The 23,388-nt window shown below is 37.9% G+C and overlaps 1 protein-coding gene across 1 annotated transcript in view; it reads right to left on the bottom strand.

The window, feature by feature from the left end:
* Nucleotides 1–4,874: 4,874 nt before the first annotated feature.
* The window catches only part of cpxm2 (carboxypeptidase X (M14 family), member 2), an 86,722-nt gene continuing 68,208 nt past the window's right edge, over nt 4,875–23,388 (bottom strand). Inside the window, exons 12-14 of the mRNA XM_071394699.1 lie at nt 21,914–22,053; nt 20,651–20,750; nt 4,875–5,876 (exon numbers count right to left, since the gene is read on the bottom strand). Of these exons, the coding sequence (XP_071250800.1) occupies nt 5,599–5,876; nt 20,651–20,750; nt 21,914–22,053 (518 nt within the window). The 3' untranslated portion in view covers nt 4,875–5,598. The remainder of the gene's footprint in view (nt 5,877–20,650; nt 20,751–21,913; nt 22,054–23,388) is intronic.

Genomic DNA, 23,388 nt, shown 5'->3' with positions numbered 1-23,388 from the left:
CGACAACCCCATTGAACGATAAATACAGCTAAATACGCCTATATATCTGAATCCTAATTAAATCAATTTCATGTTCAATCAATTGAGTTCTGTTTTGCTAATTGTAGGCTACTGTCTGTATTTCTTGCCTAACTTTCATGAGGTGTCGGCCTAACAACATGTGAACAAGGATGTGTGAAATATTATATTCAGAGCATAGGCTAACCATTAGAATAAGCCGCCTCAATATCTGCAGCCATAGGTGATCATTTTCTCTCTAGGAGCTGATCCGGGGTCAGTATTATGGAATAATTCTAATGTTAATATAATGATTTGAGTGGACTAATGCTGATCTGAGAGCAGCACTGCCTTTCTGTCCATTTCATCAGTATCGACACTTTAACGACTAACTTATTGAACGTTCTCCCTATGTGGTGTTCTGGGAAATGTGAGTTCTACATTCGTTGTAGATTCATTCTTAAAAAAAACCTCGGGAAGCTTAAGTTCCATCGCTATCAGGAAACCGGGCCCTAGTAATTACTTCATCGACATGGCTATTTGCATTTATGCAAAACACATGGATTCTCCCTTTTAAAGAGGGAAAGGGGGTGAATATCAACAGCTGCTTCACATTAATCACATACCAGTTCCAGGAAGTGACTCTCAACGTACTGAATTAGTTGGCTGCATTTGGAAATAAAAAAAAATAAAAAAATTGGGGGGTGTTCTCCCAGACTCCCCCTCCAGTTATTTTTTACTTGTGATTGGCTACTTCCCACTAAGGGGATCTCTGCCAATGTCTTTTTAAATTAAGAGAGCTTCATATTTGTTGTCTTTTTTTTTGGTCCTGTTCAGACCGGATGTCTTTTTTTTGGTGCGGTCCGAACCGGACCGGCCTTGATTTCAAAGTCCACGGACGGGACTCCCTGAAAGCACACCACTTCGAGACAAGTGACCCAATCATAGACCAATCATAGACCTCCATGTTTCACAAGTTTTGACAGTACAGTACAGTACCATAGAGTAGTGGTTCTCAAACCTCTCCACGGGGGGACCCCAGATCAAATCTTCAAGCTCTCGAATCTCACCTAGCTATTTTAAGATTAATTCACTAACTATAAATCGCTCTGGATAAGTGCATCTGCTAAATGACTAAAATGTATAAATGTAAAAAATAAAAAGGAAGGTAGTTCAGAGCTTCAGCAAAATGGTGAAACGTCTGGAGGTCCCCAAGGAGAGTTTTGAGAACCACTGCAGTAGAGCACAACAGAGAGCAGTACAGTACAGTAAAAAAAAGTAGATCAAATATTTTCAACATTCATTCAGACCTGAAAATGAGCCTGATTTTAATGTCCGCAAAAGGTGTATTTTCAACGTCTAAGAAAAAAACTAATTTTATAACGTCCGGAAAATATGTATTTACGACTTCCTCAAAATACGTCCTTCCACCTTTCATTCAGAACCTAAAATGAACCCAACTTCAACGTCTGGGAAAATATGAATTTTAAATGTAATTATGCTTACTGGGTTCAAAATGTTGAAAACACACTGAAAAGTAATGAAGTCTGTTAATGAAAAATGCATTGACAGAGGAGGGAGTGTACTGGAACAGCACATCATAAGGGCTGGAATTGGTTCTGGATGCTCGAACAGCAAAGTGTCTGTCTTGTGTGTCTATCTAGCTAATTAGCTTGCTAGATAGCATGTGCACAGCCAATGCGCTACTTGCATGTGCATTGGCCGGGTTTAGATTCAACATATCTAACTGGTTTATTAGCAAGACATCCGCTAGTTTGTGTTGTGAGACGCTGTTATTGGTTGAGGAAATGTAGGCTAGCTAGCAGTGTTTGTGATGGAACTGAAATCTGGCTGCACATGTAGCTATCTGGCCAATTTGACTGTATCGGGCCGGAGTAGCTGGATTATCAATGCCCTTTGAATGTATTATAAGTTAGCAGCATTTTCTCAAAGCTTGATGTTGATTATGAACTTTACTTAGCTAGCTAGCTACAATTAATGGAAGAATATAGCTAGCTAGCTACACTTAATGGAAGAATATAGCTAGCTAGGATATATTGTCAACATTGAGTTGTTACAGTGTTATTGACTTGAAGCTACTGGCTATAATAGCAGCCAAGGATGATCACTAGCTTATTTGTCTGTGCTCTGATTTAGTTTACACACGACTTCAACCATATGAAAAACCTTCCATAGCAAATATAACTAGCTAGCTATCTTCCTTTGCTTGTCGCTTGCTTCTCATCCGACTGATGATAGCTAGCTAGGTAGTCAATCCGACATTTCCGAAAGTCCAATGGTCACTTTTATGGACGCTACAGTCTCGTTTTAATCCGACGTCTAGAATTTGAGCTAGGTAGGGTGCAGAAAATACTCTGAAAATTAAATTGCTAAAGACCCCGTTAAAAATCCGGTATGTGGTTCTCGGTAACGATCAGACGGCGGGGAGAGGCGGGGAGTGTGTTGTGTACCTCCAATCCAGTTGATTTGCAAATGTTTTTGACATTGGTGACATATTGTCTGAGACATGATGGTAGGGAGATTTGAATGTAACATTGAGCTTCATCCTACTATCGTAGTGGCGCCAACCGGCCGTCACCATGTTTAGTTGTTTTTCTTTGACCTTTTAGGACCCTACAAAACCTTTCAGAACATCTAAAAAATAACATGGTAGGATTTCAAAGCTCTTCAAATATAAATATATATATTTGATTAAAGATGTCCTCCAGTGATTCCTTTTACTGTTGAAAAGCGACATCTATAAATACAGTCAAGTACACATACACTAACCTGTCTAGCGGAACCCCCCCCACATTCCACTGAAAAGGCGAAATTCAAAAGATATTTTTTAGAAATATTTAACTTTCACACATTAACAAGTCCAATACAGCTAATGAAAGATAAACATCTTGTGAATCCAGTCAACATGTCCGATTTTTTAAATGTTTTACAGCGAAAACACCACGTATATGTATGTTAGCTCACCACCAAATACAAAAAAGCACAGACATTTCTTTCACAGCACAGGTAGCTTGCACAAAACCCCCAAATAGAGATAGAATTAGTCACTAACCAAGAAACAACTTCATCAGATGACAGTCTTATAACATGTTATACAATAAATCTATGTTTTGTTCGAAAAATGTGCATATTTCAGGTATAAATCATTGCAGCTACAATCACAAATAGCACCGAAGCAGCAAGAATAACTACAGAGAGCAACGTGAAATACCTAAATACTCATCATAAAACATTTATGAAAAATACATGGTGTACAGCAAATGAAAGATAAACATCTTGTGAATCCAGCCAATATTTCAGATATTTTAAGTGTTTTACAGCGAAAACACAATATAGCATTATATTAGCGTACCACAATAGCCAACCACACAACCGCATTCATTCACCGCAAAGGTAGCGATCGCAAAAAAACAGCAAAAGATATAAAATTATTCACTAACCTTGACAAACTTCATCAGATGACAGTCCTATAACATCATGTTACACAATACATATATGTTTTGTTCGAAAATTTGCATATTTACCGGTACAAATCGTGGTTTTACAATGTGAATACGTAGCCAAACTGCACAAAAGTATCCGGAGATATTTTGGACAGTCACCTAATCTAATCAAAGAACTCATCATAAACTTTACTAAAAAATACATGTTGTACAGCAAATGAAAGATACACTAGTTCTTAATGCAATCGCCGTGTAAGAATTCTAAAAATAACTTTAGTACGACATACAGCTTACGTTATAGCGAGACAGCGCCTGCAATGAGGGCGGAAAATAGTACTAAACATTTTCGACAGAAATACGAAATAACATCATAAATGGTTCCTACTTTTGCTGAGCTTCCATCAGAATCTTGTACAAGGAGTCCTTTGTCCAGAATAAATCGTTGTTTGGTTTTAGAATGTCCTCTTCTCCTGTCGAATTAGCAACCAAAGCTAGCCAAGTGGCGCAAAGTTGTCCATCTTCACCAAACGTAGAGAACGGAAAACGCCAAAACACCCGATAAACGTTCAATAATCTGATAAAACTATATTGAAAAAACATACTTTACGATGATATTATCACATGTATCAAATTAAATCAAAGCCGGAGATATTAGCCGTCTATACCGAAAGCTTTTCAGAAGGCAATCCAGGGTTCCTTCCCGCACCTTGCTGAACAAAGGAAATTTGGGGTCACGTCATTCCAAGAGCTCTTGTTCGACGTCAGATCAAGCTAGACACCCCATTCCACCTCCCACTGCCTGTTGACATCTAGTGGAAGGCGTATGAAGTGCATGTATATCCATAGATTTCAAGCAAATGAATAGGAAGGCCCTGGAACAGATTTTTCACTTCCTGTCAGGAAGTTTGCTGCAAAATGAGTTCTGTTTTACTCACAGATATAATTCAAACGGTTTTAGAAACTTGAGAGTGTTTTCTATCCAATAGTAATAATAATATGCATATTGTACGATCTAGAATAGAGTACGAGGCCGTTTAAATTGGGCACGATTTTTTCCCTAAGTGAAAATAGCGCCCCCTATCCCAAAGAAGCTAAAGGGTAAAAAAAACATACGTTTTGAGGAAAATAGTTTTTTTTTTTTGACACAACTGCAACCTTTAATAAGTCGGGCTTTCAAAGGTTTGATGGGGAATTCGTGATGTCATCGGCCTTCTCCCTTTGCACGAGGACCAATAGAGGAGCAGTAGAGAACAACAAGAGGACTTGTGATGTCATGAGGATACCTGGACCAGCTATTGAGACGTGTTTTGTAAATCAGGGGATAAATGAGCTGGAAAGCAGCCTGGACTTTAAATCCTTTCTGAACGCAGAAAAGTAACATGAGGATTATAACAAACAAAAAATATATAGAGCTTTTTCTACATTCAAAATATATGCATCATTTTATTTATTTATTCCAAAGAACAATTTCAAAAGACATTACTTGCAAGGATGAAGCTTGTAAACGTGTCGGTAAGATAGTTATTACTGCGTTTGTACTGCATGAGTTAGAAGAGACACACATGGTAATATCCATGGTCAAAATTCATCATTTTGAAATACAGACGGACAATTTCATTACCAAATAATGGCACAAAGTAAAATGTACATTTCGGGTTAACCATGTATACTGTAATAACACTTTGGTAGAGAAGCCATTGCAACTTTTAAGATGGTCCCCCCAAAAAAAGACACTTATTTTACAGTAAGACCAGCGCACCAGAGAGCTTAATTCATTGTTGAAAGAACAGCGTCTTGTTTTAATACAGAAAAACACCATTATCACTCAAAACATCTTTAACATCAATCTCCAATCTGCACTTCCACCAACACTCTGGACGGATGCGGCTAAACAGAGTTCCAAAACAGAGAGTCTCGATCAAAGCAGATGTTGGATCAGAACTAGAGAGAGAGAGATGTTAGAGTCTGTCTCTCATTGCTCTCTCTTCACCCCTAGCCTTGTCCCAGATCAGTTTGTGCTGTAAAAGCCCTATGGTCATTGGCAGATTGGCAGAACAATGACCACAGGTGTTGGCAAGACAGCACATTCAGGTGCGGGACCAGGCTACTCGTTCTCTCTAACTCTCCCTGGTGGTCCCTACGATGTCCTCACGCGTCTGTGTCTGGGGCCGGGCCTGCGTGCTTGCAGCTGCCTGACGGGTGTCCTGAGAGGCTGTCTGATAGGCTGCTTGTTGTATCTCTCCATGATCTCTTTGATGCGTGACAGGTTGGTGCGGCTGACGGTGAAGTCACAGCGGGTCGCTCCGATGTCATAGCCCACCTCACACACTTTACTACTGGCGCTGTAGCCCTCAGCCCTCACCGTGATGCTGTACTCTCCTGGGTTCAACAGCCTCCAGTAGTCCCCATCCACCGCTAGGGAGACAAAGAGAGGAGTGTGAGTGAGTGAGAGAGAAAGAGAGAGACAAAGAGAGGAGTGAGTGAGTGAGAGAGAGAGAGAGAGAGAGAAAGAGAGGAGTGAGTGAGAGAGAGAGAGAAAGAGAGGAGTGAGTGAGTGAGAGAGAGAGAGAAAGAGAGGAGTGAGTGAGTGAGAGAGACAAATAGAGGAGTGAGTGAATGAGTGAGAGAGAGAGAGAGAAAAGAGAGGAGTGAGTGAGTGAGTGAGTGAGTGAGTGAGTGAGAGAGAGAGAGAGAGAGAGAGAGAGAGAGAGAGAGAGAGAGAGAGAGAGAGAGAGAGAGAGAGAGAGAGAGAGAGAGAGAGAGAGAGAGAGAGAGAAAGAGAGGAGTGAGTGAGTGAGAGCTCAACCTACATGTACATATTTCCTCAATTACCTCGACTAACCGGTGCCCCCGCACATTGACTCTGTACCGGTAGCCCCTGTATATAGTCTCGCTATTGTTATTTTACTGCTGCTCTTTAATTACTTATTCTTATTCGTATAAAAAAAAAAAAAAAAAAAAAAGTATATATATTTTTAAACTGCACTGTTGGTTAGGGGCTTGTAGGTTAGCATTTGTATTCGGCGCATGTGACTAACACAATGTGATTTGATTTGAACCTGGAGAAGAGTCCCCTAAGCACGCTGGTCCTGGGGCTCTGATCACAGACACAAACAGACCCTACAGAGTCCTCACCTACAGAGAGATGAGCCCCAGGACAGCTAGACCCAACCAAATCATGAGTAAACAAAAATATATTTACTTGACACATTGTAAATAGCAAACTATTTATAGCAAATAGCAAACTAGCAAACCAAATAGCAAACTAGAATGCTATTTGGCCCTAAACAGAGAGTACACAGTGGCAGAATACCTGACCACTGTGACTGACCCAAACTTAAGGAAAGCTTTGACTATGTACAGACTCAGTGAGCATAGCCTTGCTATTGAGAAAGGCCGCCGTAGGCAGACCTGGCTCTCAAGAGAAGACAGGCTATATGCAACACTGCCCACAAAATGAGGTGGAAACTGAGCTGCACTTCCTGACCTCCTGCCAAATGTATGACCAGATTAGAGACACATATTTCCCTCAGATTACACAGATCCACAAAGAATTCAAAAACAAATCCAATTTTGATAAACTCCCATATCTACTGGGTGAAATACCACAGTGTGCATCACAGCAGCAAGATTTGTGACCTGTTGCCACAAGAAAAGGTCAACCAGTGAAGAACAAACACCATTGTAAATACAACCCATATTTATGTTTATTTATTTTCCCTTTTGTTCTTTAACTATTTGTACATTGTTACAACACTGTATATATAATATGACATTTTAAATGTCTTTATTCTTTTAGAACACTGTAGTGTAATGTTTAATGTTCATTTCTTATGGTTTATTTCACTTTTTTTTGTTTATTATCTACATTCCTTAGTTTGGCAATGTTAACATATGTTTCCACATGCCAATTTAGCCCTTTGAATTGAATTGGTGAGTGAGTGAGTGAGTGATGGTGAGAGTGTGAGCGTGTGTGAGTGAGAGTAAGAGTGAGAGTGAGAGTAGGAGAGTGTATGAGTGTGTGTGAGAGTGTATGAGTGTGTGTGAGAGTGTATGAGTGTGTGTGAGAGTGTATGAGTGTGAGTATAAGTGTGAGAGAGACAGAGAGAGACAGAGAGAGACAGACAGGCAGACAGGCAGACAGACAGACAGACAGACAGACAGACAGACAGACAGACAGACAGACAGACAGACAGACAGACAGACAGACAGACAGACAGACAGACAGACAGACAGACAGGCAGACAGACAGACAGACAGACAGACAGACAGACAGACAGACAGACAGACAGACAGACAGACAGACAGACAGACAGACAGACAGACAGACAGACAGACAGACAGACAGACAGACAGACAGACAGACAGACAGATAGACAGACAGACAGACAGACAGACAGACAGATAGATGAGGTGCTGTGTATCTGTCTATGTATTGTAGGTTACGTGTCAGAAGAAATGTGAGAAAGAGAGTTCAGCACGTGTCACAGCATTCTGATCCACACTGCATTCCACCATAGAGGTCACGGACTGTGAATCACCAAAAAAAAACTTGTTTCAAGCCAGTGGAAGTTAACTTTCCTGTATGCAAATATAGTCCTGGAAGAATGCAGCATATCTTGATACTTGGCGACAGCGAAAGACAAAAGCTTCACAAAGCAATCCTCTAGGAGTTCACTGACTGAACTGACAAAGAAAGGAGGGAGGAAATAGAGAAGGAAACAAGGGAAGACGAGGGTGTTCTGACCTACTTCATGAACAGAGGAACTCTCCTTTAATGCTCATCTGTTTAGAAGTTTAATAATAGCACTGTGTTGTCATCTTGGTTTTACCTCCCTGCTGTCTCCTGTCTCCTGTCTCCACTAGTTATGACATTGTGTTTTACCTCCTGTCTCCTGTCTCCACTAGGCATGACATTGTGTTTTACCTCCCTGCTGTCTCCTGTTTCCTGCCTCCACTAGGCATTACATTGTGTTTTACCTCCCTCCTGTCTCCTGTCTCCTCCCTCCTGTCTCCTCACTCCTCCCTCCTGTCTCCTCCTGTCTCCTCCTGTCTCCTCCTGTCTCCTCCCTCCTGTCTCCTGTCTCCTGTCTCCTGTCTCCTGTCTCCTGTCTCCTGTCTCCTGTCTCCTGTCTCCTCCCTCCTGTCTCATGTCTCCTCCCTCCTGTCTCATGTCTCCTCCCTCCTGTCTCATGTCTCCTCCCTCCTGTCTCCTCCCTCCTCCCTCCTGTCTCCTCCCTCCTCCCTCCTGTCTCCTGTCTCCTCCCTCCTGTCTCCTGTCTCCTCCCTCCTGTCTCCTGGAAGTAACGGTGAACTGAACTCACCATGTGTGCTGAACCTGCTGAACCTTTGATCCAGCCGCAGAAACGACAGTTTGATTTACCTACCCATCATGCTGTTCACCCACCCGCCCACCCACCCTCACATCTCAGCTCAACGACTGATCTGTGTGTGAAATACGGGGAAAGTTATGAATCTGTTGATCCGCTGTCCCAGATACACGGAGAGCAACACATTGGTACCAGTAGAAAGTCTGCTTTAACGAGTGACTCACTGACGTTACAAATCTACAAGTGAAGCGTTGCTTTATCCATGCTATAAAATGCTAATAACTGATCAAATCAAAGTTTATTTGTCATGTGCGCTGAATACAACAGGTGTAGTAGACCTTACAGTGAAATGCTGAATACAACAGGTGTAGTAGACCTTACAGTGAAATGCTGAATACAACAGGTGTAGTAGACCTTACAGTGAAATGCTGAATACAACAGGTGTAGTAGACCTTACAGTGAAATGCTGAATACAACAGGTGTAGTAGACCTTACAGTGAAATGCTGAATACAACAGGTGTAGTAGACCTCACAGTGAAATGCTGAATACAACAGGTGTAGGTAGACCTTACAGTGAAATGCTGAATACAACAGGTGTAGTAGACCTTACAGTGAAATGCTGAATACAACAGGTGTAGTAGACCTTACAGTGAAATGCTGAATACAACAGGTGTAGTAGACCTTACAGTGAAAGGCTGAATACAACAGGTGTAGTAGACCTCACAGTGAAATGCTGAATATAACAGGTGTAGTAGACCGTACAGTGAAATGCTGAATACAACAGGTGTAGTAGACCTTACAGTGAAATGCTGAATACAACAGGTGTAGTAGACCTCACAGTGAAATGCTGAATACAACAGGTGTAGACCTTACAGTGAAATGCTTACCTACAGGCTCTAACCAATAGTGCAAAAAAGGTATTAGGTGAACAATAGGTAAGTAAAGAAATAAAACAACAGTAAAAAGACAGGCTATATACAGTAGAGAGGCTATATACAGTAGAGAGGCTATATACAGTAGAGAGGCTATATACAGTAGAGAGGCTATATACAGTAGAGGGGCTATATACAGTAGAGAGGATATAAACAGTAGTGAGGCTATATAGAGTAGTGAGGCTATATACAGTAGAGAGGCTATAACAGTAGTGAGGCTACATACAGTAGAGAGGCTATATACAGTAGAGAGGCTATATACAGTAGAGAGGCTATATACAGTAGAGGCTATATACAGTAGAAAGGCTATATACAGTAGCGAGGCTATATACAGTAGAGAGGCTATAACAGTAGTGAGGCTATATAGAGTAGTGAGGCTATATACAGTAGAGAGGCTATAACAGTAGTGAGGCTACATACAGTAGAGAGGCTATATACAGTAGATAGGCTATATACAGTAGAGAGGCTACATACAGTAGTGAGGCTATATACAGTAGAGAGGCTATAACAGTAGTGAGGCTATATAGAGTAGTGAGGCTATATACAGTAGAGAGGATATAACAGTAGAGGCTATATACAGTAGAGAGGCTACATACAGTAGAGAGCCTATATACAGTAGAGAGGCTACATACAGTAGTGAGGCTATATACAGTAGAGAGGCTATAACAGTAGTGAGGCTATATAGAGTAGCGAGGCTATATACAGTAGTGAGGCTATATACAGTAGAGAGGCTATATACAGTAGAGGGGCTATATACAGTAGAGAGGATATAAACAGTAGTGAGGCTATATAGAGTAGTGAGGCTATATACAGTAGAGAGGCTATAACAGTAGTGAGGCTACATACAGTAGAGAGGCTATATACAGTAGAGAGGCTATATACAGTAGAGAGGCTATATACAGTAGAGAGGCTATATACAGTAGAAAGGCTATATACAGTAGCGAGGCTATATACAGTAGAGAGGCTATAACAGTAGTGAGGCTATATAGAGTAGTGAGGCTATATACAGTAGAGAGGCTATAACAGTAGTGAGGCTACATACAGTAGAGAGGCTATATACAGTAGAGAGGCTATATACAGTAGAGAGGCTACATACAGTAGTGAGGCTATATACAGTAGAGAGGCTATAACAGTAGTGAGGCTATATAGAGTAGTGAGGCTATATACAGTAGAGAGGATATAACAGTAGAGGCTATATACAGTAGAGAGGCTACATACAGTAGAGAGGCTACATACAGTAGAGAGGCTACATACAGTAGTGAGGCTATATACAGTAGAGAGGCTATAACAGTAGTGAGGCTATATAGAGTAGCGAGGCTATATACAGTAGTGAGGCTATATACAGTAGTGAGGCTATATACAGTAGTGAGGCTATAAACAGTAGAGAGGCTATAAACAGTAGAGAGGCTATAAACAGTAGAGAGGCTATATACAGTAGAGTGGCTATAAACAGTAGAGAGGCTATAAACAGTAGAGAGGTTATAAACAGTAGAGAGGCTATAACAGTAGAGGCTATATACAGTAGAGAGGCTATATACAGTAGAGAGGCTGTAAACAGTAGAGAGGCTATAACAGTAGAGAGGCTATATACAGTAGAGGGGCTATATACAGTAGTGAGGCTATATACAGTAGTGAGGCCATATACAGTAGTGAGGCTATATACAGTAGTGAGGCTATATACAGTAGAGAGGCTATATACAGTAGAGGCTATATACAGTAGAGGCTATATACAGTAGAGAGGCTAAATACAGTAGAGAGGCTATATACAGTAGAGAGGCTATATACAGTAGCGAGGCTATATACAGTAGCGAGGCTATATACAGTAGCGAGGCTATATACAGTAGAGAGGCTATATACAGTAGTGAGGCTATATACAGTAGTGAGGCTATATACAGTAGAGAGGCTATATACAGTAGAGGGGCTATATACAGTAGAGAGGCTATATACAGTAGAGAGGCTATATACAGTAGAGAGGCTATAAAAGTAGCGAGGCTACATACAGACACCGGTTAGTCAGGCTGATTGAGGTAGTATGTACATGTAGATATGGTTAAAGTGACTATGCATATATGATGAACAGAGTAGCAGTAGCGTAAAAGAGGCGTTGGCGGGTGGCGGGTGGGACATAATGCAGATAGCCCGGTTAGCCAATGTGCGGGAGCACTGGTTGGTCGGCCCAATTGAGGAAGTATGTACATGAATGTTGATACGTCCAGGAAATCAACCCTGGAACGTCTTCATTATTAATGTGCGTCTATCCTTCTGTGCGTGCGTGCGTGTGTGTGTGTGTGTGTGTGTGTGTGTGTGTGTGTGTGTGTGTGTGTGTGTGTGTGTGTGTGTGTGTGTGTGTGTGTGTGTGTGTGTGTGTGCGTGTGTGTGCGTGTGTGCGTGTGTGTGTGTCTGCGTGCGTGCGTGCGTGCGTGCGTGCGTGCGTGCGTATCTGCTGTCTGTCTATCCTGGGTTCACAGTGAAGACATGATGATGATTCACACTCTCTGATCACTGGGGAATAACAAGTACCTTTTCTATTAATAGTTAGTTCACAGCAGAGACTTGGTGTTCCCCGCTTTACACATGTGGAGCCTCCTTTTTAAGAGAGAGAGAGCGAGAGAGCGAGAGAGCGAGAGAGCGAGAGAGAGAGAGAGAGAGAGCGAGAGAGCGAGAGAGCGAGAGAGCGAGAGAGAGAGAGAGAGAGAGAGAGAGAGAGAGAGAGAGAGAGAGAGAGAGAGTGTGTGTGTGTGAGAGACTCATAATGTAGAAAGGGAGAGTCCTGGGCCTTCCATTAAACCCTGAAGCAACACTTCTGCCCCGTGCTTTAACTGCACAATATAAACTAACCCACACATATGAATCCTAAAATACAAGGCAAAGAGGGACAGATACTCGTGTCATCAGGCCTGCAGGCAGTATCTACTGTATCGTAATATATTCATGTCCTTCTATAAAATGGTAGCTGTTTCCAGCTGCATGAAATAGCAGCATGATCAGCATCTGTTAGAGTTTAATGATCCAACGTTACTGTCTTTGGCTCTGGAAGAAGTTCTTACTTTGGCAGCGTTAATTATATTGATTAATGATATGCTATAAATATTGTTTATCTAATTATCATGTTCAATTTGTCAATTTGGTTCCCTGTAAAAATTAATATATACTATTGTCCATAAAACATTCTCTGCTACTGATGTTTTCTATAGAATGCTACTGATGTTTTCTATAGAATGCTACTGATGTTTTCTATAGAATGCTACTGATGTTTTCTATAGAATGCTACTGATGTTTTCTATAGAATGCTACTGATGTTTTCTATAGAATGCTACTGATGTTTTCTATAGAATGCTACTGATGTTTTCTATAGAATGCTACTGATGTTTTCTATAGAATGCTAATGATGTTTTCTATAGAATGCTAATGATGTTTTCTATAGAATGCTAATGGTGTTTTCTATAGAATGCTACTGATGTGTTCTATAGAATGCTAATGATGTGTTCTATAGAATGCTAATGATGTGTTCTATAGAATGCTACTGATGTTCTATAGAATGCTAATGATGTGTTCTATAGAATGCTAATGATGTGTTCTATAGAATGGTAATGATGTTTTCTATAGAATGCTAATAATGTTTTCTATATAATGCTAATAATGTTTTCTACAGAATGCTAATTATGTTTTCTATAGAATGCTAATAATGTTTTCTATAGAATGCTAATAATGTTTTCTACAGAATGCTAATTATGTTTTCTATAGAATGCTGTTTGGTGGAGTAATGTCAGATCCATGGACACAGAATGGGAACACAGTATACTATAATACGTCTCTTTAGTATGTATGGACACAGAATGAGAACACAGAGTATACTAGAATACCTCTCTCTATAGTATGTATGGACACAGAGTGGGAACACAGAGTATACTATAATACACCTCTCTATAGTATGTATGGACACAGAATGGGAACACAGAGTATACTATAGTACATCTCTCTATAGTATGTATGGACACAGAGTATACTATAATACATCTCTCTATAGTATGTATGGACACAGAATGGGAACACAGAGTATACTATAATACGTCTCTTTAGTATGTATGGACACAGAATGGGAACACAGAGTATACTATAATAGCATGTATCTCTATAGTATGTATGGACACAGAGTGGGAACACAGAGTATACTATAATACATCTCTTTAGTATGTATGGACACAGAATGGGAACACAGAGTATACTACAATACATCTCTCTATAGTATGTATGAACACAGAGTATACTATAATACATCTCTCTATAGTATGTATGGACACAGAGTATACTATAATACATCTCTCTATAGTATGTATGGACACAGAGTATACTATAGTACATCTCTCTATAGTATGTATGGACACAGAGTATACTATAATACATCTCTCTATAGTATGTATGAACACAGAGTATACTATAATACACCTCTCTATAGTATGTATGGACACAGAATGAGAACACAGAGTATACTATAATACATCTCTCTATAGTATGTATGGACACAGAATGGGAACACAGAGTATACTACAATACATCTCTCTATAGTATGTATGAACACAGAGTATACTATAATACATCTCTCTATAGTATGTATGGACACAGAATGAGAACACAGAGTATACTATAATACATCTCTTTAGTATGTATGGACACAGAGTATACTATAATACATCTCTATAGTATGTATGGACACAGAGTATACTATAATACATCTCTCTATAGTATGTATGGACACAGAATGAGAACACAGAGTATACTATAATACATCTCTCTATAGTATGTGGGGACACAGAGTATACTATAATACATCTGTCTATAGTATGTATGGACACAGAATGGGAACAGAGAGTATACTATAATACATCTCTCTATAGTATGTATGGACACAGAATGGGAACACAGAGTATACTATAATAGCATGTATCTCTATAGTATGTATGGACACAGAATGGGAACACAGAGTATACTATAATACATCTCTCTATAGTATGTATGGACACAGAGTATACTATAATACATCTCCCTATAGTATGTATGGACACAGAATGGGAACACAGCGTATACTATAATACATCTCTCTATAGTATGTATGGACACAGAATGAGAACACAGAGTATACTATAATACATCTCTCTATAGTATGTATGGACACAGAGTATACTATAATACATCTCTCTATAGTATGTATGGACACAGAGTATACTATAATACGTCTCTTTAGTATGTATGGACACAGAATGGGAACACAGAGTATACTATAATACATCTCCCTATAGTATGTATGGACACAGAATGGGAACACAGCGTATACTATAATACATCTCTCTATAGTATGTATGGACACAGAATGAGAACACAGAGTATACTATAATACATCTCTCTATAGTATGTATGGACACAGAGTATACTATAATACATCTCTCTATAGTATGTATGGACACAGAGTATACTATAATACGTCTCTTTAGTATGTATGGACACAGAATGGGAACACAGAGTATACTATAATACATCTCTCTATAGTATGTATGGACACAGAGTGGGAACACAGAGTATACTATAATAGCCTGTATCTCTATAGTATGTATGGACACAGAGTGGGAACACAGAGTATACTATAATACGTCTCTTTAGTATGTATGGACACAGAATGGGAACACAGAGTATACTATAATAGCATGTATCTCTATAGTATGTATGGACACAGAATGGGAACACAGAGTATACTATAATACATCTCTCTATAGTATGTATGGACACAGAGTATACTATAATACATCTCTATAGTATGTATGGACACAGAGAATACTATAATACATCTCTTTAGTATGTATGGACACAGAATGGGAACACAGAGTATACTATAATACATCTCTATAGTATGTATGGACACAGAGTATACTATAGTACATCTCTCTATAGTATGTATGGACACAGAGTATACTATAATACATCTCTCTATAGTATGTATGGACACAGAATGGGAACACAGAGTATACTATAATACATCTCTATAGTATGTATGGACACAGAGTATACTATAATACATCTCTCTATAGTATGTATGGACACAGAATGAGAACACAGAGTATACTATAATAGCCTGTATCTCTATAGTATGTATGGGCACAGAATGGGAATACAGAGTATACTATAATACATCTCTCTATAGTATGTGGGGACACAGAGTATACTATAATACATCTGTCTATAGTATGTATGGACACAGAATGGGAACACAGAGTATACTATAATACATCTCTCTATAGTATGTATGGACACAGAGTATACTATAATACATCTCCCTATAGTATGTATGGACACAGAATGAGAACACAGAGTATACTATAATAGCCTGAATCTCTATAGTATGTATGGGCATAGAATGGGAATACAGAGTATACTATAATACATCTCTCTATAGTATGTGGGGACACAGAGTATACTATAATACATCTGTCTATAGTATGTATGGACACAGAATGGGAACACAGAGTATACTATAATACATCTCTCTATAGTATGTATGGACACAGAGTATACTATAATACATCTCTCTATAGTATGTATGGACACAGAGTATACTATAATACGTCTCTTTAGTATGTATGGACACAGAATGGGAACACAGAGTATACTATAATACATCTCTCTATAGTATGTATGGACACAGAGTGGGAACACAGAGTATACTATAATAGCCTGTATCTCTATAGTATGTATGGACACAGAGTGGGAACACAGAGTATACTATAATACATCTCTCTATAGTATGTATGGACACAGAGTGGGAACACAGAGTATACTATAATACATCTCTCTATAGTATGTATGACACAGAGTATACTATAATACATCTCTCTATAGTATTTATGGACACAGAGTATACTATAACACATCTCTCTATAGTATGTATGGACACAGAGTATACTATAATACGTCTCTTTAGTATGTATGGACACAGAATGGGAACACAGAGTATACTATAATACATCTCTCTATAGTATGTATGGACACAGAGTATACTATAATACATCTCCCTATAGTATGTATGGACACACAGAGTATACTATAATACATCTCTCTATAGTATGTATGGACACAGAGTATACTATAATACATCTCTCTATAGTATGTATGGACACAGAATGAGAACACAGAGTATACTATAATACATCTCTTTAGTATGTATGGACACAGAATGAGAACACAGAGTATACTATAATACATCTCCCTATAGTATGTATGGACACAGAGTATACTATAATACATCTCTCTATAGTATGTATGAACACAGAGTATACTATAGTACATCTCTCTGTAGTATGTATGGACACAGAGTATACTATAATACATCTCTCTATAGTATGTATGAACACAGAGTATACTATAATACATCTATCTATAGTATGTACGGACACAGAGTATACTATAATACATCTCTTTAGTATGTATGGACACAGAGTATACTATAGTACATCTCTCTATAGTATGTATGAACACAGAGTATACTATAATACATCTCTCTATAGTATGTATGGACACAGAATGAGAACACAGAGTATACTATAATACATATCTCTATAGTATGTATGAACACAGAGTATACTATACTACATCTCTCTATAGTATGTATGGACACAGAGTATACTATAATACATCTCTCTATAGTATGTATGGACACAGAGTATACTATAATACATCTCTCTATAGTATGTATGGACACAGAGTATACTATAATACATCTCTCTATAGTATGTATGGACACAGAGTATACTATAATACATCTCTATAGTATTTATGGACACAGAGTATACTATAATACATCTCTCTATAGTATGTATGACACAGAGTATACTATAGTACATCTCTCTATAGTATGTATGGACACAGAGTATACTATAATACATCTCTCTATAGTATGTATGGACACAGAGTATACTATAATACATCTCTCTATAGTACGTATGGACACAGAATGAGAACACAGAGTATACTATAATACATCTCTCTATAGTATGTATGAACACAGAGTATACTATACTACATCTCTCTATAGTATGTATGAACACAGAGTATACTATAATACATCTCTCTATAGTATGTATGGTCACAGAGTATACTATAATACATCTCTTTAGTATGTATGGACACAGAATGAGAACACAGAGTATACTATAATACATCTCCCTATAGTATGTATGGATACAGAGTATACTATAATACATCTCTCTATAGTATGTATGAACACAGAGTATACTATACTACATCTCTCTATAGTATGTATGGACACAGAGTATACTATAATACATCTCTCTATAGTATGTATGCCACAGAGTATACTATAGTACATCTCTCTATAGTATTTATGGACACAGAGTATACTATAATACATCTCTCTATAGTATGTATGGACACAGAGTATACTATAATACATCTCTCTATAGTACGTATGGACACAGAATGAGAACACAGAGTATACTATAATACATCTCTCTATAGTATGTATGAACACAGAGTATACTATACTAAATCTCTCTATAGTATGTATGAACACAGAGTATACTATAATACATCTCTCTATAGTATGTATGGACACAGAGTATACTATAATACATCTCTTTAGTATGTATGGACACAGAATGAGAACACAGAGTATACTATAATACATCTCCCTATAGTATGTATGGACACAGAGTATACTATAATACATCTCTCTATAGTATGTATGAACACAGAGTATACTATACTACATCTCTCTATAGTATGTATGGACACAGAGTATACTATAATACATCTCTCTATAGTATGTATGGACACAGAGTATACTATAATACATCTCTCTATAGTACGTATGGACACAGAATGAGAACACAGAGTATACTATAATACATCTCTGTATAGTATGTATGAACACAGAGTATACTATACTACATCTCTCTATAGTATGTATGAACACAGAGTATACTATAATACATCTCTCTATAGTATGTATGGACGCAGAGTATACTATAATACATCTCTTTAGTATGTATGGACACAGAATGAGAACACAGAGTATACTATAGTACATCTCCCTATAGTATGTATGGACACAGAGTATACTATAATACATCTCTCTATAGTATGTATGAACACAGAGTATACTATACTACATCTCTCTATAGTATGTATGGACACAGAGTATACTATAATACATCTCTCTATAGTATGTATGCCACAGAGTATACTATAGTACATCTCTCTATAGTATGTATGGACACAGAGTATACTATAATACGTCTCTCTATAGTATGTATGGACACAGAGTATACTATAATACATCTCTCTATAGTACGTATGGACACAGAATGAGAACACAGAGTATACTATAATACATCTCTCTATAGTATGTATGAACACAGAGTATACTATTCTACATCTCTCTATAGTATGTATGAACACAGATTATACTATAATACATCTCTCTATAGTATGTATGGACACAGAGTATACTATAATACATCTCTTTAGTATGTATGGACACAGAATGAGAACACAGAGTATACTATAATACATCTCCCTATAGTATGTATGGACACAGAGTATACTATAATACATCTCTCTATAGTATGTATGAACACAGAGTATACTATACTACATCTCTCTATAGTATGTATGGACACAGAGTATACTATAATACATCTCTATAGTATTTATGAACACAGAGTATACTATAATACATCTCTCTATAGTATTTATGGACACAGAGTATACTATAATACATCTCTCTATAGTATGTATGAACACAGAGTATACTATAATACATCTATCTATAGTATGTATGGACACAGAGTATACTATAATACATCTCTATAGTATTTATGAACACAGAGTATACTATAATACATATCTCTATAGTATGTATGGACACAGAGTATACTATAGTACACCCCTCTATAGTATGTATGAACACAGAGTATACTATAATACATCTATCTATAGTATGTATGGACACAGAGTATACTATAATACATCTCTTTAGTATGTATGGACACAGAATGAGAACACAGAGTATACTATAATACATCTCTCTATAGTATGTATGAACACAGAGTATACTATAATACATCTCTCTATAGTATGTATGGACACAGAGTGGGAACACAGAGTATACTATAATACATCTCTCTATAATATGTATGAACACAGAGTATACTATAATACATCTCTCTATAGTATGTATGGACACAGAATGAGAACACAGAGTATACTATAATACATCTCTCTATAGTATGTATGGACACAGAATGAGAACACAGAGTATACTATAATACATATCTCTATAGTATGTATGAACACAGAGTATACTATACTACATCTCTATAGTATTTTTTGACACAGAGTATACTATAATACATCTCTCTATAGTATGTATGGACACAGAGTATACTATAATACATCTCTCTATAGTATGTATGGACACAGAGTATACTATAATACACCTCTCTATAGTATTTATGGACACAGAGTATACTATAATACATCTCTCTATAGTATTTATGGACACAGAGTATACTATAATACATCTCTATAGTATGTATGAACACAGAGTATACTATAATACATCTCTCTATAGTATGTATGGACACAGAATGAGAACACAGAGTATACTATAATACATATCTCTATAGTATGTATGAACACAGAGTATACTATAATACATCTCTATAGTATGTATGGACACAGAGTATACTATAATACATCTCTCTATAGTATGTATGAACACAGAGTATACTATAATACATCTCTTTAGTATGTATGGACACAGAATGAGAACACAGAGTATACTATAATATATCTCTCTATAGTATGTCTGGACACAGAATGTAAACACAGAGTATACTATAATAGCATGTATCTCTACCTGTTCTGATGTCATGGCCGATCCCTTCCACCTGGATGATGGCGTTGGCTATGCCCCGCCCCTGAACGTCCCAGACAATGCCTTTGATCCCACGATGCACCTGTGCATGAAAGGTCAGAGGTCAAAGATCAACTGACTGTATAATAATAATAACAACAATAATAATATGTAATGTATCATATATAATATTAGTTTGATGATATTATATTATATTTGAGGTAAAACAAGTTGTAACAGTATTAAAAAGTACAATAAACCCAGAGTATGACACATGAATGCTTAAAAACGATTATTTTCAATGTGGTCCTTGATATAAATATTAAAACAATATAATATGACTCGTTTCAGGAAGCTAGACGTATGTCGCGTGTCGCTACTTCGCAGGAGAGGCATTTGAACGTCTTGTTGATCGAAATGCCTTCTGGAACATGTTAACGTTCATGTGCCTTAATAACAAACGTTTATTCAATCTGTAAATACGAATACAATTTGTTAAAATATTAGTTTAATTGGTTTAGCCACGGAACACGTCAGGAACCTTCCCGTTAGCCATGATTGGCTGAGATAATAGTGGGCTGGACATGACGAGAGATGAGATCTGATTGGTCTGCCATGTAGCTTGCTTCTGTCTATAACGTGAGCTGTTTAGTGTGTGTTGACAGTCCTTTCTACTCCTGTGTTTTTGAAAGATATCACGTCAGCCATCGAGAACTACAAACATTTTGCTACTTTTCTCAGCAACATTGATGCCCTGAATGTAGCGCTATCGACAGATCAGTTGGAAAAGGTTGTGACGGGCTACTTTTTTGCACACTCCACGGTCAGTGTGATCCGGAGTGACTTGACACAACGCTGTCCAAACAAGATGTAGCTACGAACAAAACAGAGTTAATTGGCTCCAGTCTGCCATGAAGCGTTCATCCCAGTGTAAAGGTAAGAGTCTAGCTACATTTTCACACATTATACGTTTCTGATTTAGTCAGGAAGTGGATTTCATTGCAAGGCAAAGCATACTGTTCGCTAGCTAGCTAACGTTATCTTACTGGTTTGCTAGCTAGCTAACGTTATCTTACTGTTCGCTAGCTAACGTTACGTTATCTTACTGGCTCGCTAGCTAACGTTACGTTATCTTACACTCTAAAATAATGTCTGTGACATCTCTACGCCCTCTCTGGACTCTACGCCCTCTCTGGACTCTACGCCCTCTCTGGACTCTACGCCCTCTCTGAGCTCTACGCCCTCTCTGAGCTCTACACACTGTACCTGCTCCATGAAGACGAGCAGAGACTCCCGGTTGTTTTCCCACTCCTCCGCCAGCTCACTCTCATGGGGGAATTTGTCACAGCCCACGTACATCGACAACTCAAAGCAGTTGGTGTGCAAGTAGCTGAAATCGTTCATACCTGCCAACACAGCGGACAGACAGAGTAATTTATCTGTCGGGCAACTGCCAAATGAAAAGACATCAGCTGATAAGTTATTTTCTCACCGGTGTTTTTTAAAGATAATAAATCAAATTAACATGTGTTGAAATGAAGAACTACTCTGGTTCTGGTCTGTGATAATAAATCAAATTAACATGTGTTGAAATGAAGAACTACTCTGGTACTGGTCTGTGATAATAAATCAAATTAACATGTGTTGAAATGAAGAACTACTCTGGTACTGGTCTGTGATAATAAATCAAATTAACATGTGTTGAAATGAAGAGCTACTCTGGTACTGGTCTGTGATAATAAATCAAATTAACATGTGTTGAAATGAAGAACTACTCTGGTACTGGTCTGTGATAATAAATCAAATCAACATGTGTTGAAATGAAGAACTGCTCTGGTACTGGTCTGTGATAATAAATCCAATTAACATGTGTTGAAATGAAGAACTACTCTGGTACTGGTCTGTTATAATAAATCAATTTAACATGTGTTGAAATTAAGAGCTACTCTGGTACTGGTCTGTTATAATAAATCAAATTAACATGTGTTGAAATGAAGAACTACTCTGGTACTGGTCTGTGATAATAAATCAAATTAACATGTGTTGAAATGAAGAACTACTCTGGTACTGGTCTGTGATAATAAATCAAATTAACATGTGTTGAAATGAAGAACTACTCTGGTACTGGTCTGTGATAATAAATCCAATTAACATGTGTTGAAATGAAGAACTACTCTGGTACTGGTCTGTGATAATAAATCAATTTAACATGTGTTGAAATGAAGAGCTACTCTGGTACTGGTCTGTTATAATAAATCAAATTAACATGTGTTGAAATGAAGAGCTACTCTGGTACTGGTCTGTTATAATAAATCAAATTAACATGTGTTGAAATGAAGAGCTACTCTGGTACTGGTCTGTTATAATAAATCAAATTAACATGTGTTGAAATGAAGAACTACTCTGGTACTGGTCTGTGATAATAAATCAATTTAACATGTGTTGAAATGAAGAGCTACTCTGGTACTGGTCTGTTATAATAAATCAAATTAACATGTGTTGAAATGAAGAGCTACTCTGGTACTGGTCTGTGATAATAAATTAAATTGACATGTGTTGAAACGAAGAGCTGCTCTGGTACTGGTCTGTGATAAGAAATCAAATTAACATGTGTTAAAACGAAGAACTGCTCTGGTACTGGTCTGTGATAATAAATCAAATTAACATGTGTTGAAATGAAGAACTACTCTGGTACTGGTCTGTGATAATAAATCAAATTAACATGTGTTGAAATGAAGAAC

Source organism: Salvelinus alpinus, chromosome 3 (genome assembly GCF_045679555.1).
Source record: "Salvelinus alpinus chromosome 3, SLU_Salpinus.1, whole genome shotgun sequence".
NCBI classification, from domain to species: domain Eukaryota; kingdom Metazoa; phylum Chordata; class Actinopteri; order Salmoniformes; family Salmonidae; genus Salvelinus; species Salvelinus alpinus.
The sequence above is the reverse complement of the archived record's forward strand: the minus strand, read 5'-3'. Positions and strand labels throughout refer to the sequence as shown.